General features: G+C 55.4%; 2 protein-coding genes across 3 annotated transcripts in view; both read right to left on the reverse strand.

Moving 5' to 3' along the window:
* Positions 1 to 279: 279 nt before the first annotated feature.
* Positions 280 to 25,004, reverse strand: part of TMEM119 (transmembrane protein 119) — a 36,534-nt gene continuing 11,809 nt past the window's right edge. The window contains exons 2-5 of one of the 2 annotated variants that reach the window (XM_060170757.1): positions 7,619 to 7,683; positions 6,628 to 6,798; positions 4,797 to 5,217; positions 280 to 2,427 (exon numbers count right to left, since the gene is read on the reverse strand). In XM_060170757.1, the coding sequence (XP_060026740.1) occupies positions 1,567 to 2,427; positions 4,797 to 5,217; positions 6,628 to 6,779 (1,434 nt within the window). In that variant the 5' untranslated portion in view covers positions 6,780 to 6,798; positions 7,619 to 7,683 and the 3' untranslated portion in view covers positions 280 to 1,566. Of the gene's footprint in view, positions 2,428 to 4,796; positions 5,218 to 6,627; positions 6,799 to 7,618; positions 7,684 to 25,004 lie in introns of those variants that run through there. The other variant, XM_060170758.1, reaches the window with a different exon arrangement.
* On the reverse strand, positions 17,998 to 23,713 carry SELPLG (selectin P ligand). The gene is made up of 2 exons (XM_060170759.1): positions 23,575 to 23,713; positions 17,998 to 20,099 (listed from the first exon to the last, which is right to left on the reverse strand). Exons 1-2 carry the CDS (start codon positions 23,624 to 23,626, stop codon positions 18,727 to 18,729), a joined length of 1,425 nt encoding a protein of 474 aa, XP_060026742.1. The 5' UTR covers positions 23,627 to 23,713; the 3' UTR covers positions 17,998 to 18,726.

Here is a 25,004-nt window from a genome sequence, read left to right on the forward strand (position 1 = left end):
TGGCGGCTCTCCTACAGACACAGTAAGTAGCAGAGGCATGCGCGGAACTTGCCTCTGTGGCCACAAGCCCAGGGCTGATGGGGCACAAGCTCTGGCCCCTGTTCCCATGGGCCATCCATCCCGCCCTCCGTTTCCCACACCAATCTGCCCATTCAGCCCCTGGCCCCAGAACGTTGCCCCACCCCCATGGAACAGCCCAGGGGAAACGCTCCCCACCTCCCAGCTGATTCACTCCTCCCCCGCTACCGCCCCAAGAAAACCAGCGACGCTCAGGCCAGAATAAAGGTTTATTGTGCTAGTTTGTTATATCCTAGCACCTGGAGAGTTGTGCAGAGGTTGGGGGGAGGGGGGACGGAGGGATGGGGAAGAGGAACCCCCCCGCCCAGAGCCTCCCCAAATCAGGACGGAGCTCAGGCTCCCTTGTCGAAAACTAAAGAACGCTATGGGCACAGGCTGCCAGATGTGTGTGTGTGTGTGTGTGTGTGTGTGTGTGTGTGTGTGTGTGTGTGCGTGTGTGTGTGTGAAGGGCAGGGGGTCAGGGTTCCCCTGCTCCAGCCTGTTGGAAACCCTCCCTGATCCCCTCAGATTCCCCCAGAGTGGGGTCCCCTCACACACAGCCCTGCCCCCCACCACTTCTAGGTTGCTCTGGGGCCCTGGCAAGAAAGTTCAATTCATTTGCCCCATGCCCACAGCAGTAGCAGGATGAGAGGCAGCCCCTGAGAGGCCGAGCCTCCACCTCCACAGCCTTCACCCCGGACCCACCAGGAACTGGGGAGGGGGCGCCCTGGAGCACACCTGGAGCTGTAACTTCCAGAGTGTTCTCTTCAGGATTTTACTCTGTAGCTGTAAAACAAAAACAAAAGTACTCCGCGGCCAAAAGCTTTTTGGGAAAGGCTAAGCGAAATCAGATTCCATGGGCACCTTTACTGCGGGACTTGTCAGAGCCTTGGGGGGCTCCAAGGGGGGTACGCAGAGCAGAGAAGCAATGTTTCCTCAATTCATTCACTGGACCTCAAAATCTTTCTTCCAGGGAACCCAGTTTGGGAAATGCTCACTTAGGAACCTGTCGTGATCGGTGCAGGACCCCTCACGGAAGCCTCCTGACTGATCTTCTGCGGCACCTCTCCCTGCTTCAACCCCAGGCACCTCTGCATCTCCCATCTGTTCAACCTCTTCCAAACCTCCTAGTTATCCTGTTTCTCTTTCCTACCTCGATGGAAAGCGGCGACGTTTGCATTGTCACAAGGGACCTGAGACATATGTTTCCCAGCGGACGTGGCTGTGACAGGGACACATCCTCAGCTCCGTCTCCCCAGAGGAGCTGTACTTTGGGATGTAGGCCTTGGGGCTGCGGGGACAAATGTTCTCGAAGTGGATGAGATTCCTGAGGGTGGAACAGAGACCAGCATCTCTGCCTGCTGCAGGAGGATCAGACGTGCCGGGATTTGCCGCGGGGAGTGGCCGAGTAGGGGGTGTCAGAGCACGGTAAGGGCCGAGGACCTTTCTGTGCCCAAGGAGGTGACCACCAGGGGTCCGACAATCAGGGCCGGCAGCCCTAGAGGCCTGTTAGATGCTGGGGGGGACACTGCCGCAAGCACAGGGGTTTTCGAGGGAACCAGCTGGGCCCCCAGCTCCGAGGGCTAATGAGGGAGCTGCTTCTGGCTCCCCTTGACCTTCAGCAGCTGCCAGAGCCCCATCCGCCTGCGCCGAGCAGGGCTCCTCTGGCGGCGCCTCTGCTTTCTCTGCCGGGACCCCGTGTCCCTGGGCTTCCTGGTCCGCCTCCCGGCTGCCCTTCTCCTCTTCCTCCGACTTGCCCTCCATCATCTTGGCCCCGTCTCCCATGCCCGGGGCGACCCTGGCGGGAGACTTGAGGTTCTGGGTGGCGGCGAGGATGTCAGCCTGGAGCTGCTGGGAGGAATCCCGGGCCTCGTCGGGCCGGCCGTCAGGGGCACGGTCGGGGACCTCGCTGAAGGCCCGGGGGCCCCCGGCCCGGTCACTCTGGTCCACGTACTTCTTCTTAGGGAAAGATGAGGGGTAGTAGGCAGAGGCTTTGTGTTTCCGGCGGGTGATAAGAGCGGCACAGATGGTGAACAGCAGTAGGAACACCAGGGAGCCCACCACGGCGATGAGCATCACGTACTGGCGGAAGAAATCCACGATGCCGTCCAGGAAGTTGGTGGGGGGCTTGGGGCCCGCCAGGGGCGTGAGCTGGGGCCCCACCGAGGTGAGGCTGAGGGCTGGGGTCCGGGGCGGAGGGAGGCTCGGGGAGGAGGCCGACGCGCCCTCGGCCTCCCCGCTGCCCGCCGTGTCCTCCAGGAAGGTGGCCCGCAGGGACACGGAATAGGACGCCGTGGGCAGGACCCGCAGGAGGAGCAGCAGAGACGCCGTGAGGCTGGGGGCCGCCGCGGAAACCATGCTGCCTGGAGCCTGTGGGGAAGCGAGGCAGAAGAGACGTCAGGGCGGGGCCCCAGCCTCAGGGGACCCCGAGGAGGCGCAGCAGACACAGAACCTATTCCAGCAAGTCGCTTTCCTTCCCCGGGCCTGAGCCTCCCCACCATACAATGGACCCCATCCCGGGGTTTACACTGGTCCCCCCGACTTCACTCTGAGCTTCTGGAGGGCAAGGGCTAAATCTTGTTTATCTCGGCACCCTCAGGGTTTTGCATCATACCTGGTATACAGCAAGTGCTCAATAAACGCACATTGATGGAGTTGGCTGAATGAATAAGAACTTACCCTTTCATTGCTTGCCATGTGCCAGACATTATTTTACATTTCTTACATGGAATTTCTCATTGAATCCTGAGAACTGCCCAATAGGGCAGGTACTACATTCTCCCCATTTTCCAGGTGAGGAAACTGAGGCTCAGAGGGATTAAGTGACTTGCTGAGGAAGAGCTGGGGTTTGGATGCAGGCACGGAGGGAGAGAGGACGGTAGGGCTCAGTGAGTAACTGAGAGCTGCCCCCTCCTCTGGGAAGCCATCCTCGCTGCTCCCAGCTCCTCTGCGGTCCCGTCTCTGGAAGATTCATAGGTTTTGAAGCATCCCGATTCTGAGCTCAGCAGAGGCCTGTGTGAGCATGTGCCCCATGGCTAACCCCCACCTCGAGGCTCAAAGCAGGGCCTGGAGGCCCAGAGGGAACCCTCGTGCCTGGAACAAAGCTGGAGCCTAAGTCCTGTGGCCGCCACCAAATGGGATCCAGATGAACCCCGCACCTCCCTCCCCCCGCTGGAAAGCTCCCGACGTGAAGCCCCCAGACCCTCCCGGCCCAGACAGCCCGGCTGACTAATAAATTCCTTATGGCCCAGCTTTACGCAGCAGTCGGCTTCTAACGCAGTACATCTCCCAGCCAGCGTGAGCGAGCCCGGCCGCTCAGACAAACCCAGCAACCCCTTCCTGCGCACCCCAGGCTGCCCCTTGAGAGCCTCTGCCCCACCCGGCAGAGGGCACAGGACTCTGGGTGGGGCTACAGGTGCCAAGACGGAAAAGCCTCACGATGCCCTGACTGAGGTGCCCTCTCCAGGGGATGGAAACGGGGAGACAGAGGCCCAGAGAAGGCAAGGGGCAGGCCCCAGGCCACACAGTGAGTTCCGGGCTGGAGCAGGAAGTCAGGTGCCCAACATCTTGGCGGCAGGTCCCCTCGAGTGCCCAGGCCTCAGGCCCAGCTCCATAAAGTGGGTGACAGTACCGACTCACGCTGACTTGGGGATTCAGAAGATGATGTAGGAATGACATGGGGCCACTGAGTGGCTTGTTCCAAGTGACCCGGGGCCACCTGATGTGACACGAATTTGGACAAACTGGCTCAGATGGCAAAACACAAAAGATAATTCCCAGGACATCAAATGAGGCAACACTCACCCAGGGTTCATTTTAAATGAGTTGGTCACTGTGTATTTTATCACGGGTTACTCATCTGAGCCCCTTTTGTGGGTGCAATTCCAAAGAAGCCATGGGCACTAACATTGTCTCCATTTTTCAGATGGGGAAACAGAGGTTCAGAGACAGACAGTGACCTGCCCAAGGGCACACAGGTGCTAAGTGTCAGAGCTGGGATTTGAACCTTCTTCTTTGTGACTCTGAGAATTCACACACACACACACACACACACCCTGCACACTCTCTCTCATGTGCCTCAGGCTGGCCCAGGAATGGGCTCACATCACTGGCTGACATCACACACACACACACACACACACACACACACACACGCGCACACACACACACACACACACGAATGTGCGGCAGTGAGTCGGACAGAGAAAAGTCCTCCTTTCCCCTGGATCCTTGGGGCAGGGGCAGAGGATAAGGAAAGAGGCCACAGAAACTACACCCCAGACTGCCCACCAGCACAGATACACAGAGGACACACGTGGACACACAACGGGCTGGCTCTCTGACATGTGCACATATGCACCCCCTGACCGCCCCCCATGTATCCCCACGGACGGGACCACCCCCATCCATACCACCCTCCCGCAGACCCTGGGAGCACCTACCCTGGTGCCCACTCTCCAAGAACAACACATCCCCCACAGCAAGACCCCAGCTGCCCACACACAACTGCACACACGCAACACTCCGGCCAACCCAGCACCGCACTCGGGAGGCATCCAAGGTGCACACACATCCCGCCACCCGCCCCCTCAGCGCAGAGCACACACAAGTAGGCAGCAACCAACACACACTCAAAGCTCACACACACTTAGAGAAGCCCCCCAAAGCACTCACACTGGCCCCCTAAACTCCAAGACACACCAGGCTCCCTGGAGAGAGGAGGGGCCCCCAGGACTCACCAGTTCCTCTGCACACAGGGTGTCCCGCCAGGTGGAGCAGAGCAAGTCCGTGGCAGTGCCCTGTGGCCGCGGCTCTGGGCTGCCGCCGCCCCGCCCCTTTCCTCCCGCCTCCTCCCGCCTCCCTTCCTCCCCTCGGCAGGGCCAGCTTGATTTCATTAAGTGGGTTTGGGGTGGGGACAGGGGCAGGGGCGGGGCCAAGCTCGGCCACACACACAGTCCCCCCTTGCTCACACCCGTGGGCGTCCCCTCCACGCCCCGGGAACACCAGATGGGGCATTTCCTCCCTGACCGCTGGTCCCCAGGGCAGTCTGAGGATGACAGACACACAGACAGGGCCGTCCTGTGGAGCACCCACGGCCCAGAGAGCTGGGATCCTGCCTCCCCTTCTGAAGGGGATGAGGTCAGGGAGGTTCCGAGGTCCCTGAAAATGAGAAGGAAAATTCCCCGCGCTTGGTTCCAGCTGTGACTCAGGTTTTCCGAGGCTCAGGGTGCAGAGTGGGAGCCGGGCTGCATTTAAGGGATGCATGGAGGGTCAGGCCTGAGGCAGGGAGCGAGTCCTGGCACCCACTGTCTGGCCCTGGTCAGCCCCTTTCCTTCGGCAGGCCTCTGTTTCCCCATTTGCAGGGGTGGGTGGGAAGCCCTCTGGGTTCCCTACGGCTGTAACATCGTGAGATCTGTGGCCTCGTGATACCCCAATGGAATGGCCAGAGCAGGAGTCGTGGCCCCATTTCCCAGATGGGGAAAGTGAGGCAGGGTGAATTCAAGAGGCTCACGCAGGGTACCGGGCCCTCTGGCAGACCTGAGGCATCCAGGGGGACAGTAGTCCTTTGCATTCATTCATTCCTGCACCATTCATTCATTCATCCATCAAATGCTTAATGAACACCTGTAGAGCACCAGGCGCAGTGCTGAGCAGATTTCAGAGGCAAATCAGAGCCCAGCCCTCAGGATGCTCGCAGACTTCCAAGGAGAAGCACACGTATGTAAATTATTTTTTTACAAAACAGAAACGGGTCTGTGGCAGGAGAGAGGCCAAGGGCTCGGGGAACCCCAGGATGGAGAGAGATCCCCTGAGAGAAGGAGGCAAGGAAGTCGCCCTAGAGGATGTGGCTGTGAATGAGCAGAGTCCCAGGAAGAGGAGACCCAGGAAGGGCATCCCAGGAGGAAGGACCAGTGTGGATAAAAGGCAGGTGGCTGGGAACGCCACACACGGACAAGGGGCTGTAATTAAACTGGGCTGGAGCATGAAGTGGACGAAAGGGAGGAGCTGATGATTAGGGTGGGAGCAGTCACCCAGGCAGGGCTGAAGTCTCAGAATGGCATTCATCCATGAGGCAGTAGGGAGCCAGTGAAGGTTTGGAGCAGGCGGAGTACGTGAATGAACAGATCATGACCACCCTTTAGGAACCAGGGCCCTAGGTTGTAGCTATTCCCTTCTATGGTCCCAGCAGCCCTGACTCACCTGCTCAAAGAAGGGGCAGCTGTTTGGAAAATAAAACTAGAAAATTTCCCATCTTCTCTGAGATCACCCCAAACCTTGCATCCTAAGGGAATGGGGAACCGTCCACCAATGGACACACACACACACACACTCATGTGCACACACGCCCCCTGGGGCAAGTGGCTGCCCACAGACATGTTGTAACAGCTGAGCCCTCTTGAAGATGGCCAGGGGGTGTCCCAGCCCCATCTTAGACCAGATGGCAGGTGAGCAGGAGTGGCCAGACCTGCCCCAGGGCCCACCGCCTGGGGAGGAGCCCCTGCCCTAATAGTCTGAGGGCTGAGGGGGATTGGATCCCACGAGATCAAGGGGCAGAGAGGTACAACTAACCTGAACAGGGCCTGCTTCCAGCACGGGTGGCCCAGAGGCCCCAGACTAAGTCGCGGTCCCATTCTGTGTTCCTCCTTTGGGGCCAGAGCAGCCCCAGACCGGAGACAGAGAGACCCAGGTTCTAGGTCTGCCTTCACCAGGTCCTGCCCCATGGGGAGCCTCTCTCATCATCTGTAAAACGAGGATAGAGAATTTTTTTCTGTTCACAAGGCTGCTGGGAAAATCCGGAGTCAGAGGGTGTAAATGTGCTGGACAATACAAAAGCACTGGCCAGGTGCCAAGTGTATAAGTTTCCTACAGCTGCTATAACAAATATCACAAACTTGGTGACTTAAAACCACACACCATTATTATCTTAGCGTTCTGGCAGCTGGAAGTCAGCAATGCGTCTCCCTGGGCTAAAATCAAGGTGTCGGCCGAGCTTTGTTTATCCCAGAATCTTCACAGGGAGAATCTGAGTCTTTGCCTTTTCAAGCTTCTAGAAGCTACCTGCATTCCTCAGCTCACAGTCATCTTCCTCCGTCTTCAGAGTCAGCTGCAGGGTCTGAGTTCTCACGCTGCCACCTCTCTGGTTCTCTCTTCCAATCCCTCTTCCACTTTTAAGGACCCTTGTGATGATACTGGACCCACCCAGATAATCCGGGATCAGCTCCCTAAGAGCCTTAGCTTAATCACACCTGCAAATCCCTTTTGCCAGGTAAGGTGACAAACTCATATTACAGTTTTGAGGGATTGAGATGTGGACATCTTTGGGGGGGGGGAGGGCATTATTCTGTCTCTCACACCACGGTTGCCTATGATTACTTGTTCCCTGCAGAGCTGGCTGGAATCCTCCACCCTCCAAAGCACTGGGTTTTCCTCCCCCCATAGAACCTATCATTGTGCGTCAAACCCAGCGGGTTCCGGAAGACCTTAGGGAGAGAGAGGTGAATGAGTAAGCAAAGCCCATTCAACAGATGTGGAAACTGAGGTTCATGGCGGCGTGACCTACCTGGGATCCAACAGCATGTTGGGGATCAGCGCGCTTGCTTCTCCACCAGCCCCTCTGTGTCTTAGCTGGAAGTGAAATTGCCAGGCTAGTGACCCCGTTAAAGTGTTATCAGACCATGTTTCTCACACACACACACACACACACACACACGCACACAACGACACACATGATCTCCTTAAGCCAAACATCTCAACCTTCTACCTGAGGACAGAAGAGCAAAATGTCAGTCACTGATGGGAGAAAGAAGGATCCCTGAGTTCCAACCCCCCCTCGTGCATCAGCTGTGGGTGGCTGGGCAAACCTCTGCCCCTCTCTGGGCTGCAGCCAAATGTGGGGTCAGTCTAGATGCCCACCACAAGCCTGCCAGTGGTAAGGTTCCAATGCTGTAACTTTCTAAATTTTATTCATTCTACAAACATTCCTTGAGCATCGATTTTACACCCAGCCCAGTGTCAGGCCCTGGAAGACAGTGACGAGCAAACACAGGCACCAAGAGAGGAGACCTGCAATAAGCAAGTAAACAAAGAAATGAATATCTGACTGCAAACTGAGCTAAGGGTTGGGATGGGGCATTTCTGGGGCTATGGGAGGCCAGTCTTGGGGGACTAGTCTAGTCCTGGAGCTCCTGGGGACCTCCATGAGGAGGTGAAAGTAGAGTCACTCATGAAGATGAGGAGGTATTTAGGAAGGCAAGGGTGTGACAGGATTCCTAGCAGTGAGAATGGCATGTGCAAAGGCCCTGAGGTAGATGGGAATCCAGCACCTTCAGAGCAGTTCCTGAAGATTATTGAATAGATGAACTAGGTGTATGGGGTCCAGGAACTTTGCCTGTTTTGAATACCGCCATAACTCCGGCATCTAGGATAGTGCCTGGAACACAGTAGGTGCTCAGTAAATGCTTGATGTCAATGACCACTCCGCCCTCCACTCTCACATCCCCAGGCTCCAGCCACTCCTCATCTGTCCTGAGGGACTCACGGTCCACATTCTCCAGCTCCAGGACCTGTTGAGGGGTCTGGCCCGGGTGACCCCCATAGTCCGCAGCACCATGGCTCCAGGGCAAGGGCAGGCCTGGGGCATGGAGGTGGCCGGGCCACTCACTTGCGACCTGCATGTTCAGAGGCAGAGAGCAATGGGTCGTCTGCCCAGCCTTGAAGCGATTCAGAGACCCCACCCTGTGCCCACCGTGCCCTCCCCCCCACCCCACTGAACAGCCAGGGCCGAGGAGGAGGGAAAACCTCACCCAGACTTGAGTCTCTGCCAGAGTCCTCCCCGGGTTGAGCCTGGGGAGGGCCGCCTGGCCCACCACAGCCCCCAGCTCAAGCCTCTTGTGGGCTCAGAGCCACTTATAATTATACAGCCCCCGAGGCCACCGGGGCCTGCTCTCCAGGCAAAAATATCCCAAGCCTTTCATGTGGCTGAGAGGCCCAGGCTGCGGCTACATCCCAGCACAGGCCTGGCCTTCGGAGGGACACCCGTGGAGCAGAGGCCTCCAGTCGGGGGCTCCAAGGAGGCAGAGTGTGTGTGAAACCTCCCCAGGCCTCAGTTTCCCCATCTGTAAACTAGAGATGTTCTTTTATTCCCTAGCTCTTTCCCAAGTGTCTCCACGTGCCAGGAACTGTGCCGGGCCCAGAGAGGGCTGTGAACGAGACAGACGCTGACGCACCTCCGCTCGGGCTGTTCCCTCTGCCTGAAGTGCTGCCCTCCGTGGGCCCCCATGCCTGACCCACCTGCACATCATCACCACCTCCACGAAGCCCTCCCTGAACCCCAGCCTCTGGGGAGGGAGATCAGCAGCTTTTTCTATGCTCCTGCACCCCCATTCCCTGCCTAGAGTCCACTGGCCCGTAAAGGCCTGTTTCCACGTGCCTCTAGACTGTCAGCTTCTCTGGTCCAGAACGAGGGCTTTTTCTGTCACTGTATCCCTAGCACCAGTGCCTGGAACACAGTAGGTGCTCAGTAAATGCCCCTCCACTGGCTGAATGACTCTAGTCCAACCTGACCGTGTTAAAGATGGGGAAACTGAGGCCCAGGGAGGGGATTCACTGACATAATTTTGCTCTGTCTCAGGGAGCTCCTATCAGGGGAGACAGTTGAGAAGCAAGTCAGCTGGCAATTCAGAAAGACAACCTAACACTGCAAAATGCTATCAAGGAGATAAAAAGGCCGAGGAGACAGGAAATATCTTGGGAAGGGGCAGGGGCAGCTGTCCGGGCAGCTGTTTTAGCAATTGTGGTCAGCACTGGCTTCCTGGAAGAGGTATCAGCACTGACATCTGCAGGATAAGAGGAATCAAGCACTCAAGGAGGAGAAGGAACAGCTTCCTGGGCCGAGGAAACAAACGGCAAATGCAAAGGCCCTGTGGTAGAAAGGGGCTTGGCATGAGGCCTCTTCCAGGGAAACCAGACGGGGTGCTGATCGGTTCTCACCAAGGAGTCGTTCGAGCTTGGAAATTGAGAGACCTGCTTTCTGCGCTCCTGGCTCTGCCCCTCATGCACTGTGTGACCCGGGCCTCAGTTTCCCTTCCTGCACCAGGAAGGGTCAGCGGAGGCTCCTCCAACCTCTCTCTCTGTGATTCGAAGTGAATTTTCCACTTGTTTGCCCACCCCAGAAAACAACCCACCACCAGGGGGGGAGAAAAATATCACAGCCACTTTGGAAAACAGTCTGGTGGGTTTTATCAAGTTAACCATGTGCTTCCCAGATGAGAGAAGAAGAAATCTCTTCTCTCGGTATTTCCCCAAGAGAAATGAAAACACACATTCACACGAAGACAAAAATGTCCATAGTCGTTTTATCCATAATAGCAAAAAAACCTGGCAACTACCCAAATGTCCACCAACAGGAGGATGGATGAAGAGACTGTGGTCCATGCAGTGGACACTTTCCCCCAGTGGAAGGAAAAGACGGGAGGTGGACAATTTGGATGAATCTCATAGACACACCAAGCAAAAGAAATGGACCCAGTCGAACACAGACTGGGTGATTCCATTTACAGAAAGTTCTAGAACAAAGGCAAAACTAAGCTACGGGGACACAAGTCAGAAAAGCAGTTACCCTTGGGGGGTGTTCACTGGAAAGAGACACAAAGGAAACTTCTGGGGCTGCAGACGTACAATGTCTGCGTGGCGGTTACGTGGGCACGTGCACACAGAAAAACCAAGCTGCACGCTTCAGACGGTCGTGCTTTACGTAGGTTATGACTCAAAGTTTTCTTTAAAAATTAAGAACACTGCATCTCTCTCCTTTTTTGTTGGGGGGGGGCACCAGAGCCAGTGGGATCCTTGGCTTCCTGTGGCCATGGTGGCCTGGCCAGCTGCACGCTGCCTTGTAAACATTTACATTCCCCAGGGCCCTGTGCAAGGAGCAGTTCCGTGCACCCCACATGGGAGCCATCTCGGAGGGCAGGAATGTAAACACGCACCACCGGCTGCAGACCTGGCCTTGCTCTCCTGCTCTGCCAGCTGCCCACGGGGTGCCCTCGGGCGGGCACTCCCCAGGAGCCCTCGCTGCCCATCCCCACCATCCATCACGAGCAGGAATTGAGATGATTCTTTTGAACTGCCTTTGCAGCACTGTTGGAACTGGGTTGGGGGGGCTGCTTGTCTTGGAGCAGAGGGGCAAAGTGGGGAGGGCTTGGAGCTGGGCTTCAGGGCCCCTAAGTCACCCAAACACTCAGTACATCGTCTCATGTGTCTCCTGCTCTGTGTCCCCTCACTTTACACTGAGATCGTCTGTCCCGTCTTCCCTCTCTCCCATCTTTCCTCTTCTCCCCTCCTTCCTTTCTTCTTTCCTGTCCTTCCCTTCTCTTTCCTCCTTCTCTCTCTCTCTCTCTCTCTCTCTCTCTCTCTCTCAGCAAATCCTTATTGAGCACGTACTATGTGCCAATCACTGGGGCTACAGCAGAGAACACAGATGAAAATCCCTGTCCTCACAGAGCTTGCATTCTAGTGGGACTGGAAAACGATTGAAAAGATAACTTGGTAATTATATACAGTATGGAAGATGGTGGTAAGGGGTATGGAGGAAAATAAAGCAGGGAAAGGGTAATGTTCAAGCAGAGACCTGAAAGATGTGAGAGAGTGAGTCAGGGAGATGATCAGAGAGGAAGAGCAGTCCAGGCAGAGGGAAGAGCAAGTGCAAGGGTCCTGAGGTAGGGGCGCCTGGAATTTTCAAGGCGTGGAAAAGAAGTGTCCAATGAAGCTGGAGCAGAGTGAGTGAGCGGGAGAGTAGGAGGAAGTGAAGTCGGAGGGCACCAGGGCCAGATCGGGCCTCTGTGGGCGTTGGCAGGGGCTTTGGCTCTATGAGTGAAGGCCAACCATGGTTCCCCATGTGTGTGAGACCCTCTCCTCCCCCTGCATCCATCCCCTCTCCTCTTTATCCCTGATGCCACACACACACGTGCCCTTTCTCTTGAGGACCCTCACCAAGAGAGGGCTCTGGGTCCCACCTCTGGGGAGGCGAAGGGACTCCACGTAAAGCCCCTGCGAAACCCATGCAGATCCCCAGCTCTCCCCTGGCCACTGGCTTCTGACTCAGCTGGGACCAGAAACATGGCTCCCGGGGCTCCCTAATGAACCAGCTCTCCTGGCAGCTGCATGAGTCAGCCTTCTGCACCTGAGCCCAGGGACAGCTTGACAGAGAGGGTCTTCCACAACCCCCAGATCCATCCGCCAGGAGGGACAGGGCCACATGGGGGTGACAGCAAGGAGGCAAAACACACCCAGGGTGAGCGGAGACCACCTGCCCTTCAGGGACCTCTGGGTTCTGCTGCTTCAGAGCTGGGTGACCTTGGGCTAAGTCATCCCACCACTCTGGGCCTCAGTTCCTTCATCTGTAAAATGGGGGTAATGGTAACACTCACTTCCTTGGGTTATCGTGAGAATGCAATGAGCCTTGGTACCTGGCACTAAATACATACACTAATAATAACAACAGCAACACAGGTGGCACCTCGGACTGACAGTCTTTCTCACAGCATTGGACAGCAGCAAATCCAGAGGCCTGGCATACAGCAGGCGCCCCATAAGTTTCCTGGACGGAAAAGAGCAGAGCAATTACTCACCGCAGCCCTCACCCACCAGCAGGCCAGCCGGCGAGGAGGCCCCCATCCTCGGAGGGGTGAGCCCAGAGGCCCAGGCTGGCTCCCGCACCTGCCCTGCTGCCGGGGCCCTGAGTGCGTGTAGCGGATTGATCTCTCCTGGGTAGGGTCCGACCTCCCCGGGGCACACGCAGGCGCTGGCCATGGGGGAAGGGCCCCCGACAGCTGGAAACATCTGGTTTGAATTGTCAGTTGGAAGCACCAACCAGGCAGTTAAGGAATTTGTGAGCTAATTTTAGGCCAAAAGACGGCGAGCTCAGCAGGGCGGGGGTTGCTAGGCAAACCACAGGGGCTGGGGGGACAGGCCTGGGGGGACGCGGAGGCCTCACAGTTCCCCTCAGAGGGTCCACGACTGCCCCATAGCCAGGGACTATCCCTCCAGGGTGGCCCCAGCCGGGCCCCTGCAGTGTGCTAGCCATGTCAGAGCCGCACGAATAGCAAGGACCGTTCTCCCCATTTCTCAGGTGTGGAAGCGAAGTCCCCAAGAGGTTAGAGTCGCCCAACGTCCAGCAACTTGTAAACAGCAGAGCGGGCATCCGAGCCCAGTCTGCCTGACTCTGAGCCTCAAATCTAAGCTTCCCTTGATTTCTGCCAGTCACGTGGCCTTGCTTCCATTCTCACACCCTCGCCAACCTTCCTTGCCCATTTGTCCATTCAGTAAATGTTTCCTGAACCCCTGCTGTGTGCCAGGCACTGTGCAGTGAAAAGGACAGAGTGATCGTGAGGGACAGAGGGCCCCGCCCTTGCACAGCAAAAATCCATATATCAAGAACGTCTGTCCAGATGGTCATCTGTACCTGGAAGGGGAAAATGGGGTTGTCCTCAAGAAAAGTTGGGGGCAGGGATGCATAGAGGGCCCCTCTGAAGAGGTGACATTCAAGCTGAGACATAAAGGATGAGAAGATGCCAGTCACGCAGACATCTGGGAAGAGGATACCAGGCAGAGGAATAGCAGGTGCAAAGGTCCTGGGGCAGGAGCATGTGAGGAAGAAAGAACAAGAAGTCTCATGGGGGCCGGAGCGGAGTGAGAATGAGAGGTGACAGCTTTCCTGCACTCATCCAGCCAACACGTTTGTCAATAGGTGATATGGGGGTCCAAGCAGGGCAGGAGTCGTGTTCCAGAAGCTTCAGCTGGTGGAATTAGGTACCCCACTGTCCTACAGATTCATTTGTATCTAGTGATTTGCTGAGGGGGCACTGAAACTCTGGGGGAGATCCCTTGAAGCCTGTCCCTCTAGGGGGCCTGGAGGCCGGACACAAGGCAGAACAACAGGGTCTCCTGGAAGGACTTCCCCAAGGGAGGGGGCAGCCCAGAAGCCGTGCTGAGACAGGAGAGGACCTTGATTCTTCTGCCCATGCCCCGCCCCCCCCCCCCCCCGCAGGGTTCATGTGCCCGGGAAAGTGACTAGTCTTTGCCCCTTTGGTTCTCCAGTCTCCTGCCCTGGGCCTGTTCCTCTCTCCTTCTTTCCTAGGAAAACAGTTCCAAGGCTGTCCCCCTGCCAGGCTCAGCGACAGCATCCTTATTTTGCCAGCCTCAGGCATGGGGCACTGGCTCTGCGGGCCCCCCAAGTGGCAAGAGCCTGGGTAGCTAGGGCTACAGCCTTCCAGCCACCAAAATGAACAGCTAAGTTCATGGCCACACAGAGGCCCCTCTGGGTTTCCAAAAACTTCTGAGAAGGGGAGCTCCGTGGGGCTCTCACTGCCGAGTGGGAAAAGCAAGGTTTCTCTACCTCAGCACCACTGACATTCGGACAAGACACTTCTTTGCTGTGTGGGGCTGTCCTGTGCACTGCAGGATGTTTAGCAGGGTCCCTGACCACCTGCTAGATGCCAGTAACGGTCCTCCAAGTAGCGACAATCAAAAGTATCCCCAGACATCGCCAGATGTCCCCTGGGGTGGCAACGTCGCCCCCAGGGGAGGACCACGAGCTCAGAGCCTTCCTGTGTGGGCACTAATAGCTAAAGAACAATGGCTTTACTCACTAGCTGGGGAGACCTGGGACCCCCAGACTTCCTAAACACTTACGGTTTTGTTCCGTACATTGAAAAATATTAGGGAAACACAGAAAAGTCGAAAGAAGCAAATAAAATTCACCTACAATCCCACACTCGATGGCTAATCTCTCAATAACTTGGTGCACTTCCTTCCAGTCTTTTTTCTGCATTTTATGATCCTAACAGCTGTGGCTTACGGAGCACTTACCCCATCCCAGGCATTGGGGAAGGCTTGGCTCAGTGGCGGGTGGGGGTGGGACATGGAGGGAGGGTTTGGGGAGCCTTTGCCCAGATCAGCTGCCAGATGAACCACCCGCAGGGCTGGCAGCCCCCCCTCCAAAGGGACAAGGGACTGGAGTAAACTTAGCATGCCACCTCCTGACCCCCATTTCCTGTCTACCCTCCTTCCTTCCCTGCGCCAGAGCTGAAGTCAGCAGAGTCTGGTTTCTTAGCAGTGCGACCTGCTAGAGCCAGCGGTCCAGCTTTCTGGACCTCAGCTTCCATAGCAGTAAAGTGGGATAATATTTGTCCCAACGTCACAGGTTGTCGTGAGGCCTGAATACGATCAGGCAGATAAAGCATTTGGCGTGGGGCTGGGCATGGACTGAGTGCCCAGTAAATTCCAGCTCCTGTTCCAGCCATCTCTCTCTGTCCTGGGTTCCAGCTCTGCTGTGTCATTGCTCTCTGCAAGCTGGGTTCAGCCTTGTCACTCTCCCAAGTCCCAATGCCTTCCCTCAGCTACCAGAAGCCACAAAGGGTGACTGACGGGGGACTTCCAGATGCCAGGACAGGTCTTCAGGGGTGGGAGTTTGGAGCATGGGATTCCCCCAGAACCCCGCTGTGATCTCAAGGATAGCGTAACTTAGTGGTAAGAACGTGGCTTTCTAATCCAGGTCTGGGTTCCAATCTCAGATCCTCATGTAAGACCTGGGACAGGTGACTTCACCTCTCTGAGCCTCAGTTTCCTCTTCTGTAAAATGGGGAGAATCCTAGTTCCTCCTTCCTAGGCTGTTTGAGGGGATCCATGGAGATGAGGCAGATTCTCATGCTCAGTGGACGGATGGGGAGATTCAGGGGGTGATGTTCAAGGGCAAGGGGAGGTCTGGACAAGGGAAAGGACACACTGAGATGCAGGAGCCAGCCTGTACCAGTTTCTGAGAGCCAGCTGTCAAATTTTCAGAATTTTGTGAGTCAGTTGTTTCACAGTTAAATTACATTATATTAAAAACCAAGGTCCTCGATACTCAAAACCCATTACTGCCTCATGATTTTACTACATCCTACTATTACCTACCCTGTTGGCATTATTTACCTTTTTGTATCATCTACCATATAAATGGTTGGTTTCTCAAAATCAGCCATGGGAACATTTACAGCAAGGAAATTAGCAAGCACTGCAAATCGTACCTTGGGCACCAATCCACCCAACGAGCCAGTTGTTAAATATATACCAGCACCCCACTGGGTTTGGAGCTGGGTCCTGTTTGAACCATCCCTCCTTCATCCTCAGAGACTGGACCAAGGGAGCTCCAGGCTGCCATTGGCTCCAAGAGCTGGTGGCGGGCGCCCCCTGGTGGCTGCTTCAGGCACCCACCATCCCTGCTGCTGACAAATCCTGCACCTTGAAGAGAAGGCGGCGGAGGGGTGGTCCTCTTCCAGTAGAGATAGAGAACCAACGTCCTGGAGCAGAGGCGGTCCGGGAGCCCTCAGGGGAACGCAGAGACCTGCTCCCTGCCCAGATGGACGGGGAAGCAAGACCCCAGAGGGACTGCCCAAATGTGCCCCCAAGTCCTTCAGCCTCTGGGTCCCCACCGCCGTGATGTGGAGCTCCCCCCCTGACTTTTCTGATCACTGCCAAAGGCGAAGTGAACTCCTGTTGTTCCCTTAGGAACCGGCCTTCTGCAGGGTCAGCTGTTCCCGCCCATGGCAGATAACCCTCTCCACCAGCGCCCCTGCCGAAGCACCTTGAACACAACTTCCTGTGCATCACACTTGTTCTAGAGGCTCAGGGGTGGGGTGGGGGAGGGTAGAAGCAGACAATTCTCTGCTTATCCCTGATTCTGTCCCCCACGGCCCTGCTGCCTTTCGTGTTCCTCCTGCCTTTCCAAGGGAACAGTCTCTCCTGTTCCCCCAACCCGTCTCTCCAAGCTGCAGCCAATACCCCTCAGATTCAACATTTTTTCTGAACTCTCTCTCTACAGGTTATGCCCTGGAGTGGAGGAGTCCTGCATTCCCAAAGAGGCCCCTGGAGGTATTTTTCTAGAAGAGAAAAAGTCCCCTGAGATGAATGTTTTAGAAGATAGAAATATATATGTGTGTGTGTGTGTGTGTGTGTGTGTGTGTGTGTGTGTGTGTATTGTCCTTCTCCCTGTACAAAAATGACTGAAAGGCATTGGGAAGCAAAAATCAAGAGTTTGAATCCCAGCTCAACCATGGTCAGGAAGTAAGCCAGGCTCCTCACTTCTCTTAAGCCTTTGGCTTCCTGATCTGACCCTCAGGGTCCACGTGGGTTTCAGTGCTTAAATAGGGCCACCCACTGTCCTGATTGCTGGAGGTGAAAGTCTTATATCCCATGATATAGGACTTTCAGTGCTAAAATCAGGGCAGTCTCAAACAAACCGGGACATCTGGTCACTCTACACTTAAGTCGGGGACAAGCTAACTTTTAGAGCCTAACCCAGCCTGCTGCCTGTTTGTAAACAAAGTTTCAATAGAATCCAGCCAAACGCATTCATTTATGACACAGAGTCACTCGCTGCATTCATGCCATGATGACACAGTCGAGAAGCCTGCCAAACCCGAGATATTTATGGTCTGGCCCTTTAAGAAAAAGTTTACTGGCCCCCAACTCTACGTGACAGGTGGTCAGTTGTAGGAAGGCCTTGTAGGATGTAGCCAGGCTCCCCCTGTGAGAAGGGGCCGCTGGGTGTTAACGGGAGATGGGCCCCATGTGGAACAGAGGGGTCAGGGTGGGCTTCTGGGGAGGATGGCGTTGATGTTTAGAGGGGTATCTGGCTGAGATTTGGCGGGGGAACCAAATTCCGTAGGCTTGAACTGGGTCACGGGAGGTGCTGAAAAAAGTGGTTCCTGAGGCCAGCACCCTCTGTCCTCCAACAGCCTGAACCCGCCTCCCAGCTGCCCAAGGGTACAGCAAGATGCCCCCTGAAGTAACCACAACAGCCCGTGCTGGGGTCTTCCTGAGGGGCCTGGGGCCGGGCGTGAACAGCAAAGGACCAACTCCCCACCTGAAGGAGGCACCTTGAAGAGTTCGTTCAGCCATCGCTTGTTTACCAAACATTTACTGAGTGTCTGTGCTCTCCCGGGCCCCCGAGCTGGGCCCTGGGAGACTTCGAGAACAAGGCAGAGCCCACCCTAAAACAAGGCCACAGGGGGAGGCGAGGGAGGGCGGGACGGGGGTCACTCTGTCACCAGATGGAAGCTCATTGGTCCACAAAGTCCCAGAGAAGCCTGTAGCCTTGGGCTTTCCCAGCCTGCCCAGCCGTCACATGCCCAGCCCTCACCCTGGGCTCCTGGGAGAGATACCCCAAACCGGGAGTGACAGGAAATGAACTCAGGAATGGTGTAACCCCCCCCAAAGGTGCCCCCTTCCTGTGCAGTGACCATGGCCACCAGAAGAAAGTGGCAGTGGGGGTGTGGGCAGGGAACGCTGAGTCCTCCTGGGCACATGGGGATGAGATTCCAGCAGCCGTGGGAGGCATTAGAGGGGGTCAAGAACACATGGGAGAAAAAAAAAAAAAGAACACATGAGAGGCAGGGAGGTGGAGGCGGCCTCTCCAGCCTCCGCTGGAGGCTCCGTTTGCCAGGCCTGCTCTGGTGCCTGGACCTTGACTGCTCTCAGTCCCGTGTAGGGCGGCCAGGGTTCCCACCCTAAACATTCCCATCCCCAGGCGGCTCCAAGGAAGCCCGGACCCATGGCATAGAGCCTGGGTATGGGTGGCGGCCCAGCGAGGCCGCCTGGGGGCTGGTCCTGCTCAGGCAGCCCGGCCGGGAGCTAAGGGAGGAAGCTGTGCAGGGTGAGGTCATCCCCCTCGCGGTCCTCCCCAGACCCCGCCTTCAGGCCCTGGCTCTTGGCCTTGGGCAGGCCCCCGTTGGCCATGGCAGCTGGCCCCTCACCCCCCTCGGGCAGCAGGGATGAGATGCAGACCATCTCGGTGGGGGAGTAATTGCGCACGGGGTACAGATGGTTCTTGCGGGACAGGCGGATGGCCAGCACCACGGTGCATATGAGGAAGATGGTGGCCACCAGGGCCAGGATGAGGATGGCCAGCAGACACTGCTTCACCGAGCTGGGGTCAAGCAGGCCCTCTGTGGAGCTTGGGGTCACAGAGCTCTGGGGGAAAAGACTCTGACCATTTTTCCATTTGTAGATCAAGTTATCAGATGAATTGCCAACTGCCACAATGGTGCTCTTGGGAGGGTCAGAGGGCACAGCGAGGGCTGTGGTTAGGCCCCTTGTGGTAGCAGGTCTTGTGGGCAGGGTCTTCACAGTGGCTGGATCTGTGGGCAGGGCCCCTGTGGTAGTGGGCTCCATGGAAAGAACTGCTGTGGTGGCCAGTTCCGTGGACAGAGCCTCTATGACTGTGGGTCCCATGAACAGGGCCTCTGTGGCAGTGGATCCTGTGGACAGGGCCTCTGCGGACAGGGTCTCCGTGGCAGTGGGTTCTGTGGACAGGGTCTCTGCGGCAGTGGGTTCTGTGGACAGGGTCTCCGCGGCAGTGGGTTCTGTGGACAGGGTCTCCGCGGCAGTGGGTTCTGTGGACAGGGCCCCTGTGGACAAGGACTCCGTGGCTGTGCGTTCTGTGGCCAGTGCCATTGTGCTTGCTGGCTCCGTGGGCAGGGTCTCTGTGGACAGAGCCTCTGTGGCTGCAGGTTCTGTGGCCAGTGCCGCTCTGCCTGCTGGCCCTGTGGACAGGGCCTCCACTGCAGCTGATTCTGTGGATGGAACCTCCATGATGGGAGGGATTACAGTGACTGGTTCTTTGGTCAGAGTGACCAGTATGACCGGTTCCATGCTCACATTCCCAGTGGCTGCCCCTCCTGCATCCAGGACAGCAGGGTCCCTTGTGGCCACCTCCAGAGTGGTTGGCTCAGGTGTTAAAGGCCCTGCAGACTCTCTCTGCTCCAATGTTCCCATCACAGGCAGAAGCTTGGGGGCCTCGGTGCTATAGTTAAGCATTTCTGGAGGGTCCGTCTGTATGTCATAGTCATATATGTCGGAGTCGTCCTCATCCACTTCTCTCCGGCCACGGACAAGCAGGGGGCCTGGGGCCTCCTTGGTTCCATCCTCCCAGGTCTCCCACAGCTGGAGGCTGCTTCCAGGGCCCAGCAGGGCCAGGAGCAATAGGAGTTTCAGAAACATGGCACCTGGAGGGGGATACGGACAGAGGGATGTCAGGATAGCTGTACCCCTGGACCTGCCAAGCGCCCTCGATGGCCACAGCTGGGAGCTCATCTGGCCTGGGGCACCCTTGTGATCCAGCACATGCCTGGTGCACAGAAGACCCTCAGCAAACAGCAGCTATTATCAACATCAGTGACTCCGTCTGGGGGGTAGCCCTTCAACTCCCTCTACGTGGTGCATAGAAATGTGTTTGCCTCCTTATTCTTTTTTATTAAAACTTTTGATTTGTGGGCCAGACAATCTACTGGGGTGCGGGAAGATAATATTAGATCTTCTAGTTATATTAACTTTTATGTCACTTCTTAATTTCTATCTTTGTATACATTTATAATATATTATGAGTGCAGTGGTACTTGTATACAATTAATAAACAGGCCAATGTTCCTATATCGTCCACTGATGGGGTCCATGAGCAAGTTTGGTGGCTGCAGGTTTGCAGGATAAAGCTGTTCATTTGGCCCTTTGAGGCTTCTCAGAGTCCGATCCTGACTCTTCTCTCCACATCATTCTGTTCCACTTTTCCTTATCTTGGCTCCCATCCCACACAGCCCTGTCCTGTCCCTCAGATTCTCGGTTTTCTCATCCTTTATTGGTGTCTTGGATTGGCCCAGTTCCCTTTGGCTGGGTCCTCACTTACATGATGAGGATGACAGCACCTATCTGGAGACTATTGTGAGGATAACATGAGGAGATATCTGCAAAGCCCTTAGCACTTTGCTCCCATCTCCAGCTCCCACAAAGGGCAGCTACTTGAGTTCTTTCAGTAAATCTATCCCATAAGTCCTCAAGGGCCCAGAGCCATCAACTGCTCTATCTGGGGCCAGGAGATAAACTCAAATCTTTTCTGAAGAGGCTGTCCTCAGCGAGTTGACAGTCATCTCATTTGCCTGTGAGTAGGGAGGGCCACTGTATCACCCCTCAGCCTCCCGAACAGGTGGCCAGAAAGGGCAGTGCCTTTCCCTTTGGACATCTCATTGATCTTTCTACTTGGCCTTGTGAACGCTCACGCCCTCTGGATTTCCCTCTCTCCCCTTACGCTCCCCCTGGCACTGGCTGGTATCTGTGGGATTCAAAATCTTGCAGCTGAGACTCCTGTGGTGACCAACAGCTGTGTTCTGGGGCAGGATTCATATATCACTCGATTCCCTGACATAGCACCCTTCAGCAATACGCAGTCCCAGGCACAGTGTCTGGGGCAGAGCCTGGATAATTTCCAGTACCTTTCCTTGTTTGTTTTTTTAATTGGAGTATAGTTGATTTAAATGTTGTGTTAGTTTCAGGTGATACAGCAAGGTGATTCAAGTATACATATATTGATACATATATATCTATTCTTTTTCAAATTCTTTTCCATTTATTCAATAGCTTTCCTTGCACTTCATGTAATTCGGGGCAGAGAGCAATTATTCATCATTCTTTGAGTGACTGTAACTCACTCATGGATCCCTCAGCTTCTAGGCTCAATCCAATCTCTCACATGTTAGTTAGAATTATGATGGTTTCTAAAATGCCAGCCTGATTTTATCTTAAAATAATTTCTTAAACCAAACTTGATGATATTTGCACCAGACACATCTGGCTCTCACAGTTGTCCTCACTTTACTGAGGAGGGATGAGACTCAGAGAGGTAGAGCCACTTGCCCAAAGCCACACAGCTGCCGAGTGCCAGAGATCAGATTCGAAGCCAGCGAGGACTCAGGAAGGCTTTGTGGAGAGACCCGATCTAGTTGGAGGGGCAGAAGGAGCAAAGGCTTGGAAGACAGCTTAGCTTGATGGGTTTGTGGCTGCTGTTGGGGACCCAGCTGGGGAATGGAGGGCAAAGTAAGAATAAGGAGGACCTTGAAGGCCGTATCACCCAGAAAGGTCAGCCCCCTCTGTACTGGGTGCTATGAAGGGCACAAGATTGAGGGCACAGATTTTGGGGTCTAACAAAATGATGTTCAAGTCCCAGCTCTGTCCATTACAAGAGGAAGGACTTTGACCCAGATCTTTGCCTTTCTGAGCCTCAGTTTTATCTGTAAAATGGGAACAACAAACACTACCCATCTCACAGGGCTGTTGGAAGAATGCAATGAGATGAGGGATTCAAAGGTTCTAGGCTCACAGTAGGTGCTTAATAAGTGTGTTATACACACACGCACACGCACACACACTCTTTGCCTCTGAACTTGCCTTTGGGAGGCAGACTGTTTTGCACAGGGGGTCGAGTTCCTTCTTGGGGGAAGAGAATATGGCCTAACCTTGGCCCCACTTTCCGGCAGTTGGGGGACTTTAGGAATAAGCCACCAGCTCTGGGACATATTTCATAACTTGAAGACTCACACCCACCACCCCCACTTGGGCAGTTCTCGGTTCCTGGAAGGCAGAGCCCTCAGTCACTTCCTGAAAGCAGAGAGGGAGAAACAAAAACAGAAGATGCAACCCAACAGTTCCTGGGTCAGGGAGGTAACTGGGCGAGTCAGGGAGGCTGGGAGGGTACTATGGAAGGGACCAGGTTGTGTTCCCCAATGTGGGCTCTCCCCCTGCACCCATCCCCACAGTCCCCTGCACACAGAGGCAGCCTGGGGTGGAGGAGAGACCACTTAGCCGCTGTGTAACCTGAGCAGATCGCTTCACCAAGTGTGAGCCTCAGTTTCCTCATCTGTAAAATGGGCGATACTGTCTCAAAGATGAGAATGGAATGAGATGCTGTAGGGAAGATCCCCTAATGCTGGCATCCAGCAGGGGCGCTGTGGACAGAGGAGCAGAGGAGAGGGGGGCCTCCAACTCAGGGAGAGTACAGAGATGGCGACCTCCCTACCTCCCTACATTAGGGAAGCAGTTAGGGAAGCTGCAAAGACCTGTGTGAGAGCAGAGACCTCCCCGCCTCTTTGGGATGCAACCGTGAGCACTGGGGAAACCAGCATCTCCCTGCCTGGGCCTGTCTAGGGCGACCAACTTAACCCAGACATCCGCAGTGTTAGCACTGAAAATCCCTCGTCCCAGTCAGTCTCAGGCAATCCAGGTGCCTAGTACCTGCCATACTGTGGGCTTCAAGGGGAAGGGACCAGGGACACAGCAGCCTCTAGCCAGGCCGTGGCTGGGCAGGCTTCAGCCCATGTGACTGAAACCCACATGGCTTCCAGAGGCTCTGTGGCTCCAAAGAGGCACGCAGTTAACAAGGAGAGGAGCAGAGCGTAAGCACTGTGTATGGCAGGTAGGATAATAACTTTAATCTGTACTAAAACACACTTATGATGCATTATAAAACCCCCACTGCGGATGGATCATTTCAGTATCTCATCATCTGGGGGCCTCATTCATCTTCACTCCAGCACTGGCTGCTGTGGTTCTCGTTACACAGATTAGGGAAGCAAGGCTCAAGGCAGTGAGGTCACTTCCCTCAGGCCCCACCTTTCACCTCTTCTCTCCTCTGATGGCAGGAAAACAGTCACTTACCACAGGAGTGGGGTGGGCAGGGCTCAGAGATAGGCGCAAGGAGATGCCACATCCTATTTTTCTTGTTGCTTGCTTAACGGAGGAGGTCAGACACTGCCCGTTTCGTCTTCACCCGAAACCAGGGTGCTTCTGCCCCAAGCCCCACCCAGGCTGTGTGGAGGAGCGAGCTGCCAGGGGCCACACCCCAGCTCCGGAGGCCGCACCACATGGCTGCCCTGGACCACTCAGGAAAGGTGCCTGTAGGACTCAAGAAGCTTGGGACCTCCCATTTGGAATCCTGAATCCCAGGAGTCCCAGCGTTCAAGAGCTTGAAATCTCAGGATCCAAAAGACTGAGCGTCTCAGCGTGTGGGTTGAGCAGCCTCGAGAGAGGGGATCCAGCGGGGGCCCAAGTGTCCCCCCAGATCACAGCACAGGTCTGAGTCCTGCTGCACTGGACATGTAACCCAGCAGGACCCTGTGGGGCCTTCCCAGGACAGACCCCTCCCCCATAGCCTCTGCTTTAGCTCCTCCCTGAAGTACCTAGATAACAGTATCTGATGCACATTTCCTGAGTTGTTTTACAGATGCTAAACACAGCCCCACCCCGATGGAAGAAATTAACTACTTGATGACCCCAGACCTGGCGCATGAGGATTGAGAATGTTAACCCCTGTGATGCCACCCTCACCATCAACCAATCAGAGAATTGTGCACGAGCTGACCACAGTCCCTGGAACTCCCCTCCGTCACCTGGCGTTTAAAACTGCTTTGCTAAAACTCATCGGAGAGTTTGGGCTTTTTGAGCACTAGCTGTCCTAGACTCCTTGTCTGGCGCCCTGCAACAAACGCTGCACTTTCCTTCACCACAACATGGTGTCAGTAGATTGGCTTTACTGCACACAAGCGAGCAGACCCCAGTTTTGCTTTGTTAACAGACAGGACCTGGCCCAGCTCAGGATCAAATCCAGTAACAAACCAGATCCAGTCCCAGCTCTGTCGCTTACAAGCTGTGTGATCTTGGGCAACTGAACACACCTCTCTGAGCCACAGGTTCTTCACTTGGAACACAAGATACCAGTAGCGCCTACACTTTGTGGGGTTGTTATGTGTTAAAGTGAGCTGATCCAGGTTGAGCGTTTAGCACAAAGTAAGTGCTCAATAAAGGCCAGGTGTTGTCATTGTCATTCTGCATGTAGGTCCACATCCCTGAAAAATCTACAACCCTGGGACAGCTTTGACACACTTCTGACCTTGTCAGTCAGAGAGAGCTGGGGCCAGGAGCCCCAGAAACCTGTCTCCACAGTAAGTCCTGGGTGCCATACACAGCCTTGGTCTCCTCTGGTTTGTGTATCAAGTGTAGACAATGTGCTGGACACTGTTCTAAGAGCTATGCATGAACTATTAGCTCACTTGGGCCCCACAGCCTCCTCGTATTAACCCCACATGAAA

Source organism: Lagenorhynchus albirostris, chromosome 14 (genome assembly GCF_949774975.1).
Source record: "Lagenorhynchus albirostris chromosome 14, mLagAlb1.1, whole genome shotgun sequence".
NCBI lineage: Eukaryota > Metazoa > Chordata > Mammalia > Artiodactyla > Delphinidae > Lagenorhynchus > Lagenorhynchus albirostris.

Bases quoted from the DNA above. Each gene is read 5' to 3' on its own strand.
- SELPLG (XM_060170759.1), bottom strand. From the start codon at position 23,626: ATGTGGCATCTCCTTGCGCCTATCTCTGAGCCCTGCCCACCCCACTCC. The intron at 20,100-23,574 runs GTAAGTGACTGT...ATCCCCCTCCAG, and splicing joins CTGCCCACCCCACTCCTGTG to GTGCCATGTTTCTGAAACTC.